Genomic DNA, 14,703 nt, shown 5'->3' on the forward strand with positions numbered 1-14,703 from the left:
CCAAGCCCATCTCTGCCTGCAGGAAAGCTGCATCCCCACATCTCCATGAGCTGTGGGGGGATTGTCCTGCTCTCCATCCCCATCCATGTCTCCATGAGCTGTGGGGGATTTATCCTGCTCTCCATCCCCATCCATGTCTCCATGAGCTGTGGGGGAGGATTGTCCTGCTCTCCATCCCCATCCATGTCTCCCACACAGCCTGACAGAGTCCTGTGTCCCAGCCTTGCCCCTGCTCCCTTCCGAGGAGTTTTCCGAAGATGAATGCTCCAACTGGGTTATTTTTTATATATTTTTATTTACATCTGTTTCATATTATTTGCAGTCCTGCTTTATCTGGCTCACTCCTCCCCAGTGCTCCTCCCTCCCTGTTATCCCACAGAACCGAGAGCTGACTGTGAGCAGTGTCCGGCTCCAGGCTGGCCTCCCACAGCCCCTGCAGTGCCCTGAAACCCCGCTCGCCTTTCCTAGAGAAGCCACTCGCTGTTCACTCCCTCTGAACGACACCGAACCCTCCCTCAGCTCCCCGAGCCTGTCCCCAGCCCCAAATCCCCTCCCGGTGTTGGGAGAGGCTGTCCCAGCCCAGGGCTGCCCTGTGGGACCCACAGCACGCACCCAGCAGCGGATCGAATGTACCCGGGGATTCCGGAGCCAGCTGGGATTTTGGAATATCCCGCAGCTGCCTGGAAACCCCGAGGCGGGGATGGAAACGTGTTTGTTCTCCCGAAGAGCAGGGTCCCACAATGGCACAGGGAGAACAACAAAGCTGCAGCCTTTGGGGAGGCAAAGGGAGCGGACAGGCAGAACGGGATTATTCAGAGACTGAAAGGCTCCCGTGAGGGCTGCAAACCCCGAATCGGGGTGTTTGAGCCAGGGGGCAGCACACAGAGCAGGCGGTGGGGAGGGAGGGGATGCGGGATGCGGGCAGGGCGCTCCCAGGAATGTCCCGCTCCCCCCGCGGGTGCCGGGTCAGCTTTCACGGGGGCCGATCACAAACTTCCCCTCGGCTCTCCGCACTCGCTGCCTGAGCTCAGGCGCGGGCTGGAGGAGGCCGGGCGCTCTCGCATTCCTCGGGAAAACGCCTTCAGTGGGATGAGAGCGCTTCTCCGTGCCGGGAGCCGCGGCCGAGCACGGGCGCCGGGCAGCCGCGTTCCCGCTGCTCTCCCCCGGAGCAGCCGCCCCGCCGGGCATGGTCCTCGCCCCTGAGGCCGCGATGTCTCAGTACTCCCCCGGCTTCCTGCTGCTGCCCATCCCCGAGTACCCCGCGCTGGACTGCGCTCCCAACAAGATCCTCAAGCTGGTGGTGCTGGGCGGCAGCAGCGTGGGCAAGACAGGTAAGGCTCAGGGGAGAGCCCTGCTTTCCCTCCAGCTGCGCTCCCGGGCTCCTTCCCTGCCCCAAAACTGCCACATTTGTGGCTATTTTACTTTTTATTTTTAAAGAAAAGGCACAGGGGAGTTTGTGAGGCAGGTCCGTGAGCAGCCAGCAGCGAGGTTTGCACTCACAGATGGTTCTACCTGGGTTTGTGCAAATCATTTACCTGTGGCTAAATTTCCTTTTCTAAAAGGTGGCTTTTATCCTCCTGCTGGAAATGTTTTATGCTCTGCAGACAAATCACAGCATACAAGATGTGCCTTTGTGATTCTCCAAAGGAAAGGGGAAGGAAAGAGGGTAAAGAGAGCATTGGTGCATTTGAATATCTGGTCCGTGACTTCAGGAATCATTAAAAGCAGATTGATTTATTACATCTGTGATTCCATGGGATTCAGCAAAATGTTTGATTGTTTTGGCTTTAAAACAGCCACCTCTTCATGTCATTTTTAAATATTTTGTTGAAGACAGCTGCACAGGCAACTTCATCTAAGGGTGCTAAAGGATGACCCTGTGAGAAAAATTATTGCTTGAAATGAAATCTAACATAAAATAATATTGTTTCCAGAATAAGACTTTTTATTTAACTCTCAATTAAGTTGTTTTGCAAGTTACTAGGAATCTACTGAGATCAAAGCACCACAGGAATATGTTACTGTTGTCGTGATGGGATTTAAATGTTTTGTACAGAAAAAGGAAAATGTTCTTATCAAAGATTTTTTAAAAGCAGCTCAGGTTAAGGTGAATAAGAAGGCCCAGTGTGCTCCAGCATGACCCAGGGGTGCAGAGCACATGGAGTTTGTTTGCTGTGATTAGATATCACTAGTGGGTTTTGTGAGGGGTTTTAAGGCTGGAAAGAACCATTCCATCCATCAGCCTCACTTCTTGCATGACATAAAATGCTTAAATTTGGATTAGCTGCAGTCTCCTGGCTTGTTGCTCTTTTCCTAACTAATTTCAGAGATTGTTTTACCTGTGATCACAGGGAAACAACCTCCCTATCCCACGCTGAGCTGCCACCCTGAATCTGAGGGCTCATTTCCTACACAAGCTGTGAAAAACTCTCTGTTAGGAGCCCCAGCTTGGCCCCAGATCTTTGTCTGTGAGTGTTGAGAGCAGCAGGATGACATGTGAGCAATCCAGAGCTTAACCTGGTCTGGTGTGAGACTCCTTCCTGCAGGAAGATGTCCCAGGAGCTGTGCCAGGGTGGATCTGGGCTCTCATTCAGACACCTCTCTCTGTCTTTGTTTTGCAGCCCTGGTCGTGCGCTTCCTCACAAAGAGATTTATTGGGGACTACGAGGCCAACACTGGTGAGTTCTGCTCTCCCTGGGAAAGAAATCTGCTCTGTTTTGTGGCTGGTGCACGTTGCAGGGAAGCCAAGTGGTGTTAAATGTCCATAAGGTGCATATTTTTCAGTGAATAGCCTCGAGCTATGAAAGCAATAAATCAAAGGCTCATTATTTATTATCCCTTCAGCTGTTTTGTTTTTTTTTTTTTTCTCAAGTAGATGGAAAAGGATCAGAATGAAAGGTTTGCTTGGGGACATACCTAAACTGAAACACAGGCTCAAGGAATGACCTACACATCAACTAAACCACAGAAACCCAACGCTGCTCCCCCTGCAGCCCCAGGGAAGGCAGAGGGGTGGAAAAGGCAGTTCTGAACTTTTTCTGTGAATTCCCTTTATTTCAGGGCTATTATAAACAGAGAGACTTCAAAATTGAAGCCTTCTCTCTGTAAGACAAGCAAAGCAACCCTTCATTTCTTGTTTGATCCAGAGGGTGTGAACTGTTCCAGGAGAACACTGACTGATCTGGCCCGTGCTGTAGGATGGATCCATGTACCCCACGCTCACCCTCTGCCCTTCCCACACCTCGGCCACCTCACAGTTTGGGGGTGCAGGTGGGCAGAACTCAGAAAATGCCTCACTTTGGACAGGCTCGCTGAGATCAGGATGGGGAGGGAGCAGCACAAGGCACCTTTGATCTGGGGAAATACAACCTGAAAGCTCCTCCCTCCACCTCCCCCTCAGTGACCCCCACTAACCCTGGGGTTGGCTGCACTTTTGCTCCTTCTCCTCTGTCACCTCTTCTCAGGGAGCCTGTACATCAAGGGAGGCCTGGGAGCTGTGCAGGGATTGCTGCCAGAGCCACTGCTGCAGCCAGGGGCTTGTCCCACTGAGCTCCCAGGCCGTGCTGCAGGAGGAGGGAATATTCCAGCAGTAAGGAACAGTGGCAGTGCCCCTGGGATCACCCAGCTGTGCCTCTCCTGGTGCCAGGCATCGTGGGGCAGGGCAGGAGCAGTGCCTGGCAGCCCCTGCTCCCTGTTCTGCAGGGCATCATGGAGTGGGAAACAAGGGCTTCTCTGGTCTTGGTTCAGGGGTGCAGTGTCTTCCCATAAAACAACTTTACAACTTTAAACCAGGTCTGTTTTAAAGTAGAAACTAAATCCCACCAGGGCTGGATCCCCTCACAGTACTAAACCACGATATGATAATGTGGGATTCAGTGCTGAATTTCCTTGTGTTGAAAATGCTCTACAAGCTGTGACTCTTTTCCACTGGCATAAATTCACTTGTTTCCTTGAAACAAAGCTGATTTCAGAAGTGAGGGCATTACTGTCCCTAGCTGGGCTCCCTGTTAATCTGAATTCCTTCCTCTCCAGAGGGTGGATTTCTCCACACTGGACATTGTCCTGGAGGCAGCAGTGACAGTCGCATTGGGGCAGGACAGAAGGGCTGTACACAACAGCTGTGGATTGGCATTTCCTCACACCCCCACGTGACCCGTGTGAAGTTCTAAAGAGAAATGATGATGAAATCAGCCTCTGAAGCTGTCCTTGTCACAACCACAGAGAGTTCGTAAGATCAGGGCTTAAATTTTCATTGTCACTTAGCTATAGTAACAAAGTTCTAGCCCAGGATAACAGTGGTTAGATCAGAGCTGGATCAGGCCCAGATGGGTAGAGCCAGCACTTGGCTGTGAACATGTATCCTCCAGATTAACGAAAGTTAGGTTTAAAGTGTCCAATCTTTGGGGATTTCAACCAAACTCTGCTAAAATCACTCAAAGAGCATCTGGGGGATTTGTACAGTCACTCACTCTGTGCCCAGAACTGGAACACTTTCCTTTTTTAAAGGCACTCAGAAAAATGCAGCAGGAAACACTCACACCTTTCACCAGCCACACCTGGATGTCCTCATTTGTGATTACAAAAAGTGAACTGCACTTATATTTCAAGTGAACAATCTGGACTGGAAACCTGAGTGGGATTTGTGTCCACTCTGAGTATGTGACTCAATCCCACGTGGCCCTTTCCCAGCCCCCAGGCTGGCTGTGCATTCACAACACGTCCCCACACAGCAAACACAACCCCACTTCACTGAGCAAACAGCCACACAAACACTCCAGGGCCATTCACTTTTCCACAGCTCCCCATCCTAAACCTCCAAACTCTGAATTTCAATGGTCTCGTTTAACCTTTCCTTTCTAATTCTGGTTCCCCGGTGCAGCCCCAGCCTAACAATCTTCCTTCTCCCCCAGGTGCTTTGTATTCCAGGAAGTTCACCATAGATGGGGAGCAGATCTCTCTGCAGGTGCAGGACACTCCCTTTGTCTCACTGGAGGTAAAACAACCGCTCTGTGCTTTTCAACACTCTTCTGTCTTATGTTTGTTGCCAGCACTTCCATCTGCAATCAACTCTGCTGAGCAGCAGGAAAATACCTGGGCTCAAACCCAAGACTAATCAAGGTACCTTAAACTCCACCAAAATGAGCTCTTGGAGGTGTTAAATCAGGCTCCTTCAGGAGAAGTCAAAATTAAAACAATTTTATTTCCAACACATTACTAAGCAGCAGTAAAATCACAATCTGGTTCCCTCCTGCTAGCAGCTTGATTGTTTTATTTTCTGTTTAGTGGTTTCTGTCCCTGCATGGCAGAAAACTCACCTGCCCAGAGGCCCAGCTGGCTCAGCCTGGACCTTCCTCCACACCCAAAGTCCTTCAGATTTAGAGGAGTGTTTCTTTCCAAGGGGCTAGCTCCACAGTAGTTGTCATTTCCAGCTATGGTACTTTGCCCTGCTTTTCTTACTCTGGTTTTAAATGTAATTAATTCCATTTTTTAAAAGGAGCATTTATCACACTCCTTTTTCTATCAGTGTTCTAGACAGTTGGACTCAATGATATTATTCCAATCTTAATGATTCTATAATTCTATAATGATATTAGACCCTTTCCAATCTTAATTATTTGTTGATTCTACTACATTCTAGATTTAATATATTCTAGAAATATTTCTAGAAATATTTTGCCAAGCAGGGTTTATGCTGTCTCTCCTTGAAGATCTGCTTCACATGCAGAACAAGAGGATGAAAATAGTGTCAAAGCATCAGGAATGTGGTGAAATTTGGGTTGGAATGGTGGAAATCCCATGAGTAATAATTCCTACAGAACAGCAGAGATTTCATGATAAAATCAGGTATTGTCATTGCACCACCAAGATCAAACTCCTAGGCGTGGCCTTAACCTTGGTCTAAACTTAGATTTGGCCAATATATGTTGGGATGGGAACACCACCTTCCCTCCTGAGTGCCAGGCTGCCCTGGACAGCTCTGCACCCCTGTTCTACCTTGTCTTGGTTTGGAAAGACAGGTCTCTGTCAGGGAAAACTGGAGTTTCCCTTGGAATAGAGAATGTAAAAACACCTCCCTCCAAATTATTACAATTTTGCAATTAGGAGATTTCAGGCAAAAATATGGAAATAGGAATAACATTTAATATTCCTTTACTAGGAATATTAAAAATGCAAATGCAGGAATACAAAAAAACCCCAAAAAACAACAAGCAAGCAAACAAACAGAAGTCCCAGAAAACCCTGACAGAGTCAGGAATATGACCTGACATCCTGTTCAGGGTGTTGGGAGCAGTCCAGATAAATCCTCCTGCAGTGACAGATGTGGTTCTGTTGGAGCAGAGATGATCCTGTAGACAGGTTCAGTGCTGGTGAGATGGGTCCAGTCTTCCTCTGGGAATCCAGTGGCAAAGAGGAATGTCTGGGGTCCCTGTGTCCCCATTTTTATCTGGGTAGGAATGGTTGGCTCCTCCCCCTGGGTGTTCCATCTCCCAATGGATGATGGAATGTGTCAGGCACTGTGAGCCTCAATGGCCCATGAACAGAAGATATCCCCGAGGGTGGGCAGTGGTGACAGAGATCACAAACCCTGCCCCACCTGGTTTAACAGCTGGGCTGTGATCAGAAGGCATCCGCCCTCCTCCCCTGGAGTTACAAGAGAGAAAGAAAAAAGAAACCATCCCCAGCTGCTTTCTACAGATGAAATAGAATACACTTTTGTTGTTGTTACGTAACCCAGGACATACCTGCACAGACCCACGTGTGCCTCTCTGTGCTGTAGGACTCTTCCACCCTGAGTTTACAAACCAGGATAAACAAAACTCCCGCAGTTCCCATTTCCAGCTGCTCTGACTGGAAGTGGATTGAAGGGAAAGCTCATGCAACCCCACTCTCTGCTGTGCTGGGTGCACAGAGCAGAGGGCAGGAGCCCTCACCTGCTCTGGACACTCAGGAGGAAACAAAAGCTGCAGTGGGAGCTCTCCAGACATTCAAATGGGATTTACCAGCACAAAGGCCTTTGCCAGCTTGCCCTGCACAGAGGAGCTGTGAGGGGGAGGATTGGGCACCACTGGCACTGCCTGATAAACACTCAGCAAAGGGAACCCTCTCTCTCTGCTGTCCCGTGGAGAAAGGAGGGATTGGAATAATTTAACTCCCATTTTCAGATGTCATAAATGCTATTTTCCTGTTTAAATTAATACCATGCCCTTAAATAAGTCCAGTGACTCCAGAGCTGCACAAAATTTAGTCAAGCCAACAGCTGAGGTTTCTCAGTCAGAAATGGTTTTGAATAAGTTCGGAAGGAGTTTCATTTTCTTTGTCCCAATCCAAGGTCTGTGCTGTTACAAGATCTCCCACAGACACCTTTATCTCACCCTGTATCTGTTGCTTCAAATTATGTGTCTGCAATAATGGAAGGGACTGTGTTGAAACAGTTTAAGCCTGAGAAAAGGTTGGATTTTTAATTGAGATCCTTAAGGAAGGGAGTTTCCTGCACTCTGCAGGCTGAATGCAGTGTTTCAGGAGGAAATCATGTGGAAACCCCGGGATTCAGGCCCCCAGACACGTGAAAGCCTGAGAGAGAAACAGAAGCAGATGAGTGGTTTTGTTGGGTGATTCATTGCTGCTTGGCCTATACACTGCCCAAGTGTTTCAAAATTCATCCTGGAGCAGAGATTTCCATTTAAAAAGTAGCCCATTAGCCTTTGATTTCCTGAATAAAGCATTCCACTTGGGATTATCCATCCATCCATCTGTCTCACTGCTGGGTGGGCCTAGCTGGAGGAGGGAGAGTTTCTGCTGTTAGGGCTCTCTGAATGTGCACCTTCTCCAAACCCATTTCCAAAGCTTGCCAGTGCAATTAGGTTTTGTTGTTGTTGTTTTGGTTTGGGTTTTTTTGGGTTTTTTTGTTTGGGTTTTTTTTTTTTTTTTTTTTTTTTTTTTTTTTTTTGTTTTTTTTTTGCCATGGAAGGGTTTTGCTGGTGAAAAGAGGCTTCCAGGACGTGGAGAGTGGCTAATTATCCCCAGACTGGCAACAACCCAGACCCCAACAGTGCAAACTGCCCTTCTTCCCACAGCCTGCCCTGGCCTGGCTGGAGTTCACTCTCATTAACCTTTCAGCAGGGCTGCTGGGGAGGGGCCCTGCTCGTCATTCTGTTTTGGGCTTTGAGGGGTTTGGGGAGGAGTGAGAAGAGCATCTGATTACCAATTTCACTCCTCACAGCATTTACTGTGAGCTGGCAATGGCAAAGAACCTCCAGGTGAGAGGAGCCAGTGCCTCTGTGGGCAATAATGAAATATTTACAACGGACACTTGGCTGGCAGAACTCCTGAGGAAAGATTTAAGGCTAATTTACACTCTGACCCTTCACAAATTCTGCTTCCTCCTCACAGAAGAGATTGTCCATAGTTCTTTCACTGTCTGATCTACCAGAAGAAAACCGATCGGTTTTACTCATTCTTTTCCACCTCTGCTCTCTGAAGTTAGGCTTTATAATTCATATTTAGGTTTAAATAAAAGTTTGGGGAGAGTGCTGAGCAGTAAATTCTGTTAGAAGTAATGTGAATGAAAGGCATGTATTATGTAGATCAATAGATAATGGAATGTGTTTTCTGTTAGTCCTACAGAAGTTGATGAAAGTTTCTTGGGTAGAATTTAGCAACAATAATAAAAGTTTGAGCTCTGTATTTGTGATGTTGAACCCCCCTTAAAACACACAATTTCCAGCAGCTTCATGAAGAGCTGTACACAGAATATGCTTGTTGGATATAAAAAACTTTACGACATTGCAGAAATGCAATATTGACAGGAGTGTCAGTTCTCCCAAAGCAAGCAGGGATCTCCCTCTGGCTGGGTTATCCCTGTCCCAGCAGGGGTAGCAAAGAGGATTAGCTGGAAATAGCGTCACCCTGACAAGTGAGCTGATCTCTTTTCAAGGCCCCAGTGCTGTATCCAGCTTTGTATTCCCAGAGCTGGTGGTTGTTGGGGCTCTAAATAGGAGTGGTGATGGACTCAAGAAATGTGTGACCAGAAAAAGAATTGTATAAACCCATCCCAGCTCCACAAATTACCAATGAGATTTCACCTGATTTTCAGTTCTAGTCATTGGTTCTTGGTAACAAATTGCTTTTTTTCAAAATAACTTTGACTATTTGGAGACCTGCAAGGCAGGAAAACCTGGCAGGCTCCACCAAACAGAGTTAGTGAGAGCCTCTGTCCATGGAGATATTGAAAAAAAAAATTGGAAAAAGCCCTAAAAGTGACCTTGGGGACAACTGTTCACTTGTCACGGTGTGACAAATCTGGTGGATTTTAATGCTCTTACTGTGCCCATCACAATTTTATCCATGATGAGATCATGAGTTTCTGACTGGTTGGGTACAAGAGAATACAGACCTAACTTTTCAAAGCAGTATTTTGGCTTTTCTCTTCAACCAGTTTGCTCTGACCCCTCTCCAATCCACATTAGTGCTTTCCTGCAGCGTGGGATCAGAGAATCACGGAATCAGGGAGGTTGGAAAAGACCTCCAGGACTGACTCCAACCCGTGACTGATTCCCACCTTGAGTGCCACATCCAGTCATTCCTTGAACACCTCCAGGGATGGGGACTCCAAACTTCCCTGGGCAGCCCCTGCCAGTGCAGAAACTCCTCCTGGTGTCCAACCCAAACCTCCCCTGGTGCAGCTGGAGGTGTTTCCTCTTGTCCTGTCACTGGGAGCAGAGCCTGGCCCACAGCTGGCTGCAAGCTCCTTTCAGGGAGCTGTAGGGAGTGACCAGGTGCCCCCTAAATCTCCTTTTCTCCAGCCTGGACAACCTGGCTCAGTGTCACCAACCCTGGGAATTTCCCTGCTGCATCCAGAGAGGTTTCTGGGAGTACATGAACAAACAGGCCTGTGTTCAAACCGAGCTCAATCCGGGGCTGTTTCCTGTAGCAATGGATCTGTGTAAGAGGCCGTTCTGATGCCCCAGCCAAACTGTGAGCAATCCCATCAAGCTACCTGCAGTTTTGTTATTAGAGCCCTCAGGAATTCGTCAAGGTTACCTAGAAAAACAGGGCTCAAAATACGAAAGGAAGAGCCTGAGACACTGACTACCGAGAATGCTAAAGCTCGATAAAGGAGGCACAAGGTGAGGATGGACCCTGAGCACTGAGAGGTCCTGAAGGATGCGTGCCTCCCTCGTGGACAGGCCACTACTGAGAGGATGTGTGAGCAAACAACTTAGAATCCATGACTGCATGTTAATGTGAACGATAAAGGGCTTCTGCTGCAATCATACTGATTCTGTTATTGATTCATATATTGATTCTGTTATTCAGATGTCCATGCTCCTGCAGGTTCCTGTGGGCCCCATATTTCTGAGGGGTGCTGGCTTTCCCAAGGGAAGCTTTTCAGCGGTTTCTCCTTTCCCAAGCAGCTTTGTGTCAATAACTATTCTTCCATAACATTTCTAAGTAAACAATATTCTCCTTTCCCATAACAACCTCTCTCCCAGGTGTTGTTGGTGTTACTAAACCACTGGAGAGAGGTGTCCATCCTATGGACCAGCAATGTGCCTTTTTAGCTCAGCGTGTTATAAAAGTCTGAATGAATTGTAAATAAAGCTGCCTGATTCTCTTCTGTCTGCTGACTGCAGTCAAGCATTTTTATTTCATGTCTGACAGTGTGTCTTTGTTTAAAAGACAGATATCTGCTAGGGAGGGGCAGGGCCTCCCTAGAGATGGAGAATTCAAATCCCCTCCCTCCAAATTATTCTAATTTAGAAAATTAAAGGGGCTTTCAGGCAGAGCTATGGGGATAGGAATAACAGTTCTTTACTAGTATATATGACAAAACAACAAACAAACAACAACTACAGCATTAGTAATAAACAGAACCAGGAACCTTGAGGGCTTTCTTTCACAAAAGCCCGGGGCAGTTTGATCTCGATGCCCCTGCAGGACTCTGAGAGGCCGAGCTGGAAGGGAGGAAAGTCCCGGGCTGGTGGATGAGATGAGGAGCTCTGCGCTGGCAGCTGGAATGGCAGGGGTGTCCCTGCAGGGCTGGGCAGTGCAGGGCTACAGAGTAGCAGGAGAGCCTCAAAGCTCAGAAGAAGCAGTGGTGGTGGGGGGAGGCTGGAGAAAGCGAGCTCAGGATTCCTGGGGACACGAGCAGATTTCCCAGGACAAGGCAGAGTGATGGCCGTGAACTCTTCCTGCAGCAGGGGGAAGCTTGACTGTCCTCCTCAATGCTGAGAGCAAGAGTGAGCCCTCCCCCCCCAGCTCTGTCTTTTACCTTTCCCAAAGCTCGCATTATCTCCCCTCTGAGGGAAACTCCCAGAGACTCAAAAACAATAGGTGTAGCCTTGTGCTGCCATGTCCTTCAACTACTCCCTTTGCTCTGGCTAAGCACTGTCATTAAGGTTCTTAGAAACTTATGGGAAAAAATTCTGTAAGCGAAAAAGAGGCAACTCTAACGCCCAACACAGCGACAGTTTCCTGACGTGCAAATCCCGTTGTTTCACAGGAGGACACGGACAGCATCTGCTGCCAGGAGCAGATAAACCGCTCCATCTACTGGGCCGACGGCTTCGTGTTCGTCTACTCCATCACGGACTACGAGAGCTTCCGCCTGCTGCGCCCGCTGCACCAGCACATCCGCAGGATCCACCCCAACGCCAACATCCCGCTGCTGCTGATGGCCAACAAGGGCGACCTGCTGCGGGCCCGGCAGGTGTCCTCCAAGGAGGGGCTGCAGCTGGCCGTGGAGCTGGGCGGGACGCACTGCGAGGTGTCGGCGCGGGAGAGCTGCGAGGGCGTGCGCGACGCCTTCCAGCAGCTGTGCCAGGAGCTCAGCAGGAGCGGCGGCGGCTGCAACGGGGAGAAGAGGAGAGGGCTCCACCTCGTGCGGCCCAAGTCCCCCAACATGCAGGACTTGAAGAGGCGCCTCAAGCAGGCGCTGACTTCCAAAGGCAAATCTGCCACTGCGCTTTGATGCGGCCGCGCAGGAATTGCCTTCCAGAGCCCTGGATAAAAACGCAGCAAGCTGGGGGAAAGGGGGCATCAATTCAGCCCTCATGTGGTGTGGGAGACTCTTCTGTTTTGTCTTCACATCTTTCTCAAAAAGCCCCTGCTCGTTCAGCAAAGGAACTTGCAGAATTTGCTCTCCGGTGCAAATATTTTGAAACTGTGGTTTGAAAAAAGGACATCGTCCCAAATTATTTCTTTTTTTCTTTTTTTTTTTTTTTTTTTGGCAAGGGATGCAGTCAAAAATCTTGGTGTTAAAAAGTGGGTTTTGTTAATGAGAAAAATGAAATCCTGCTTTTAAGAGATGTGACTTCCCTTGGGAATGGTTGTGTTCCCAAACACAGCAGGGCATGAGGAGAGTGATGGGAGCTGTACTGAGCAAGAAAAATGGACCAGATCTGCTTCATCAAGACTGGAAAATAAATGAATTAATTCATTTAAATGAAGAGCATAAATAGTGAAAAGTATTAACTGAAGGAAAGAGTTCTGAGCAATGGGGAGAGATCTGTTCATATGGAAACTTAAGCCTTAGAGTGTCTCTTGAAAGGGAGATTTTTTTAAAAAATCACTATTTTTTCAGATTATTTTTGTTTAAAAGCACAGTGACTGCCTTGAAAGTGATTATTTGGGAAAAATACAAACTTGTGCAGTGTTTTCTAGTCAGTTTCTCCACAACATTTCTCATTTTTCTGAAGGTTTCTTACATGGTAAAAGGGAAAAATCCATCAGGGTGGTTTAAAACTTGACTGCATTGATCAAGAGCAAGGAGATCACCTAAAACTCTTTTCTTTTCCTCAACTAGTTAGACTTCAAGTTCAAAATGCTTTTAAAGAAACAAAGCCTTCACGCAAAACATATTTACATCACTAGGTTGTCCGGGGGATTTTTAAGAAGAAAAGGTTTTATAATGCCTGAAATTTTTGGCTTTGGGAATTCATTATTTTGTTGTTTGAGTTAAACCCAGGCTTCCCTGAACAGCTCCCAGAGCATCCCAGCCTGTCAGGACATAGCCCAGGGAATGGTTGTGCCTCAGCACGTCCCAGGATTTGGGGTGTGTCCCATAAACTGATTTATGGAACCAACAGCAACCACAGAGCTCCAGCGCTCTCTTCTCACTGAGAGTGGGGAGGAGCAGGCCTGGACCATGTAAAATTCATCCTGCACAAGCCTCTTCTTCCAACAGAGCAATTCAAGGACCATGGAATGGAGTCAAGCTCAGTGATTTATACTCAGGGACACTGGAGGGAAACCCAAGTTTGATGGATATGGAAAAACACTCCCAGATGTTTCATCTGGCAGGACTGAGCTAAATCAACTTTTTTCCTCATTAGGAGCAGCAAAAATGTAAATGGAGTCTGATGAATATTTGTATAGCTCAGGGCTTTTCAATGTACTTTGTGTTTTTCACTTTCCTATTTTAGACAGCTCTAGCCATGATTTTATCACCTGGATTTGCCTTATCTGCAGCTCACTTTCTGTTTTATTTATTGTTTTCCACAGCTGCTCATCTGCGAATGTCTTGTGTTCTGATTCATTTAAGAGTTTTTCATTCCCACAAATGACCTGCATCTGTTTTTAAATTCAGTTTCAAGTGGTAGTAGGAAGGGAAAAGTTGGATCATTCAAAAAGGGACTCAAATTATATTAGGGAATTTTCACTTTGGTTTATGCTTAATTAACAATTTGGTGTTTGAGCAGTGTCAATAATCATCCCAGGCACTTTGGTATTTATGGCATGGAATTTCAATGTTTGAAATTAATAATAGCACAGCTCAAATATTGAATGTGAAATTCAATAGCTCAAATATTGAATCTAGAAATTCAATGGCTCAAATATTGAGTCTAAAGATTCAATAATAAGAAATCGAGCAGTTTGCAAGACACACAGAAACTGAATTATTTTTGTGTTGGAAAAGTGATCACCAATTTTGAATAACAATTAACAATTTTGCCACTCCAGTGCTGTATAACAAGGGCTAATTTTGCTGCAGATGATTTACTGACATTGGTTTTAAAGAAAACCTAAGAGAATTTGTGCTCCAGCTTGGCAGATTTGTTTGCAGCTTCCTTCAGCTCAAACTCTTTCAGATTTGAGAGGAAATGTCACCAAAATTCAAACCTCTCAATGTTTTAGTTTCGTTAGTGATTAATAAAAAGATGCAAGGTCTTCCCTGAGTAGTGAATAAAATGGCTCCTTTATGTGTCACATAGAATATAGATATTATAAAAAAAAATCTATTTTTTTTTTCCCTTCTTACAATCTAAGACACCCTGCTTTGGAAACATTCCTTATGCAAATAAGTATTCCCACATTCCTGTGGGGGGGAAAAAATCTACATTTTGGCTAAAGCCAAAAAAGATTGAAACATTTAAGTCTTCTCTTAGGTCCTAACATGTGGCAAACATTTATTCTGCTAGGGAAACTTTAGTATTTCCTTTGTTCATTGACCTGGAGTACAAATACTGGTTTTAAGCCAGGCCTAACCAGCTACAGAAGGCAATAAAGCTCAGTGTTTTTATTTGGGGTGAAGCAGTTGAGCCCCAGGACACCTCACTATGTGCCAGAGGCACTGAATGGCAGCACAGAAAGCAGGGAGAAAAGAATGCTATAGAATTAAGTGCCTAAAAATAATCCTGTACCAGATCAAAGTTAAGTCATGTAGAACCTGCTCCTGAATTAGAAACTTCAGGCTGCCAGGGA

General features: G+C 46.8%; 1 protein-coding gene across 1 annotated transcript; it reads left to right on the forward strand.

Annotated features, from left to right (window-relative positions):
- Window positions 1-877: 877 nt before the first annotated feature.
- Window positions 878-14,169, forward strand: LOC134560591 (ras-like protein family member 11A-like). Its single transcript, XM_063416759.1, has 4 exons — window positions 878-1,331; window positions 2,622-2,678; window positions 4,911-4,993; window positions 11,504-14,169. Exons 1-4 carry the CDS (start codon window positions 1,187-1,189, stop codon window positions 11,969-11,971), a joined length of 753 nt encoding a protein of 250 aa, XP_063272829.1. The 5' UTR covers window positions 878-1,186; the 3' UTR covers window positions 11,972-14,169.
- The last annotated feature ends 534 nt before the right edge of the window (window positions 14,170-14,703 follow it).

The sequence above is a fragment of the Prinia subflava genome, chromosome 20 (assembly GCF_021018805.1).
Source record: "Prinia subflava isolate CZ2003 ecotype Zambia chromosome 20, Cam_Psub_1.2, whole genome shotgun sequence".
In the NCBI taxonomy this organism is placed as follows: domain Eukaryota; kingdom Metazoa; phylum Chordata; class Aves; order Passeriformes; family Cisticolidae; genus Prinia; species Prinia subflava.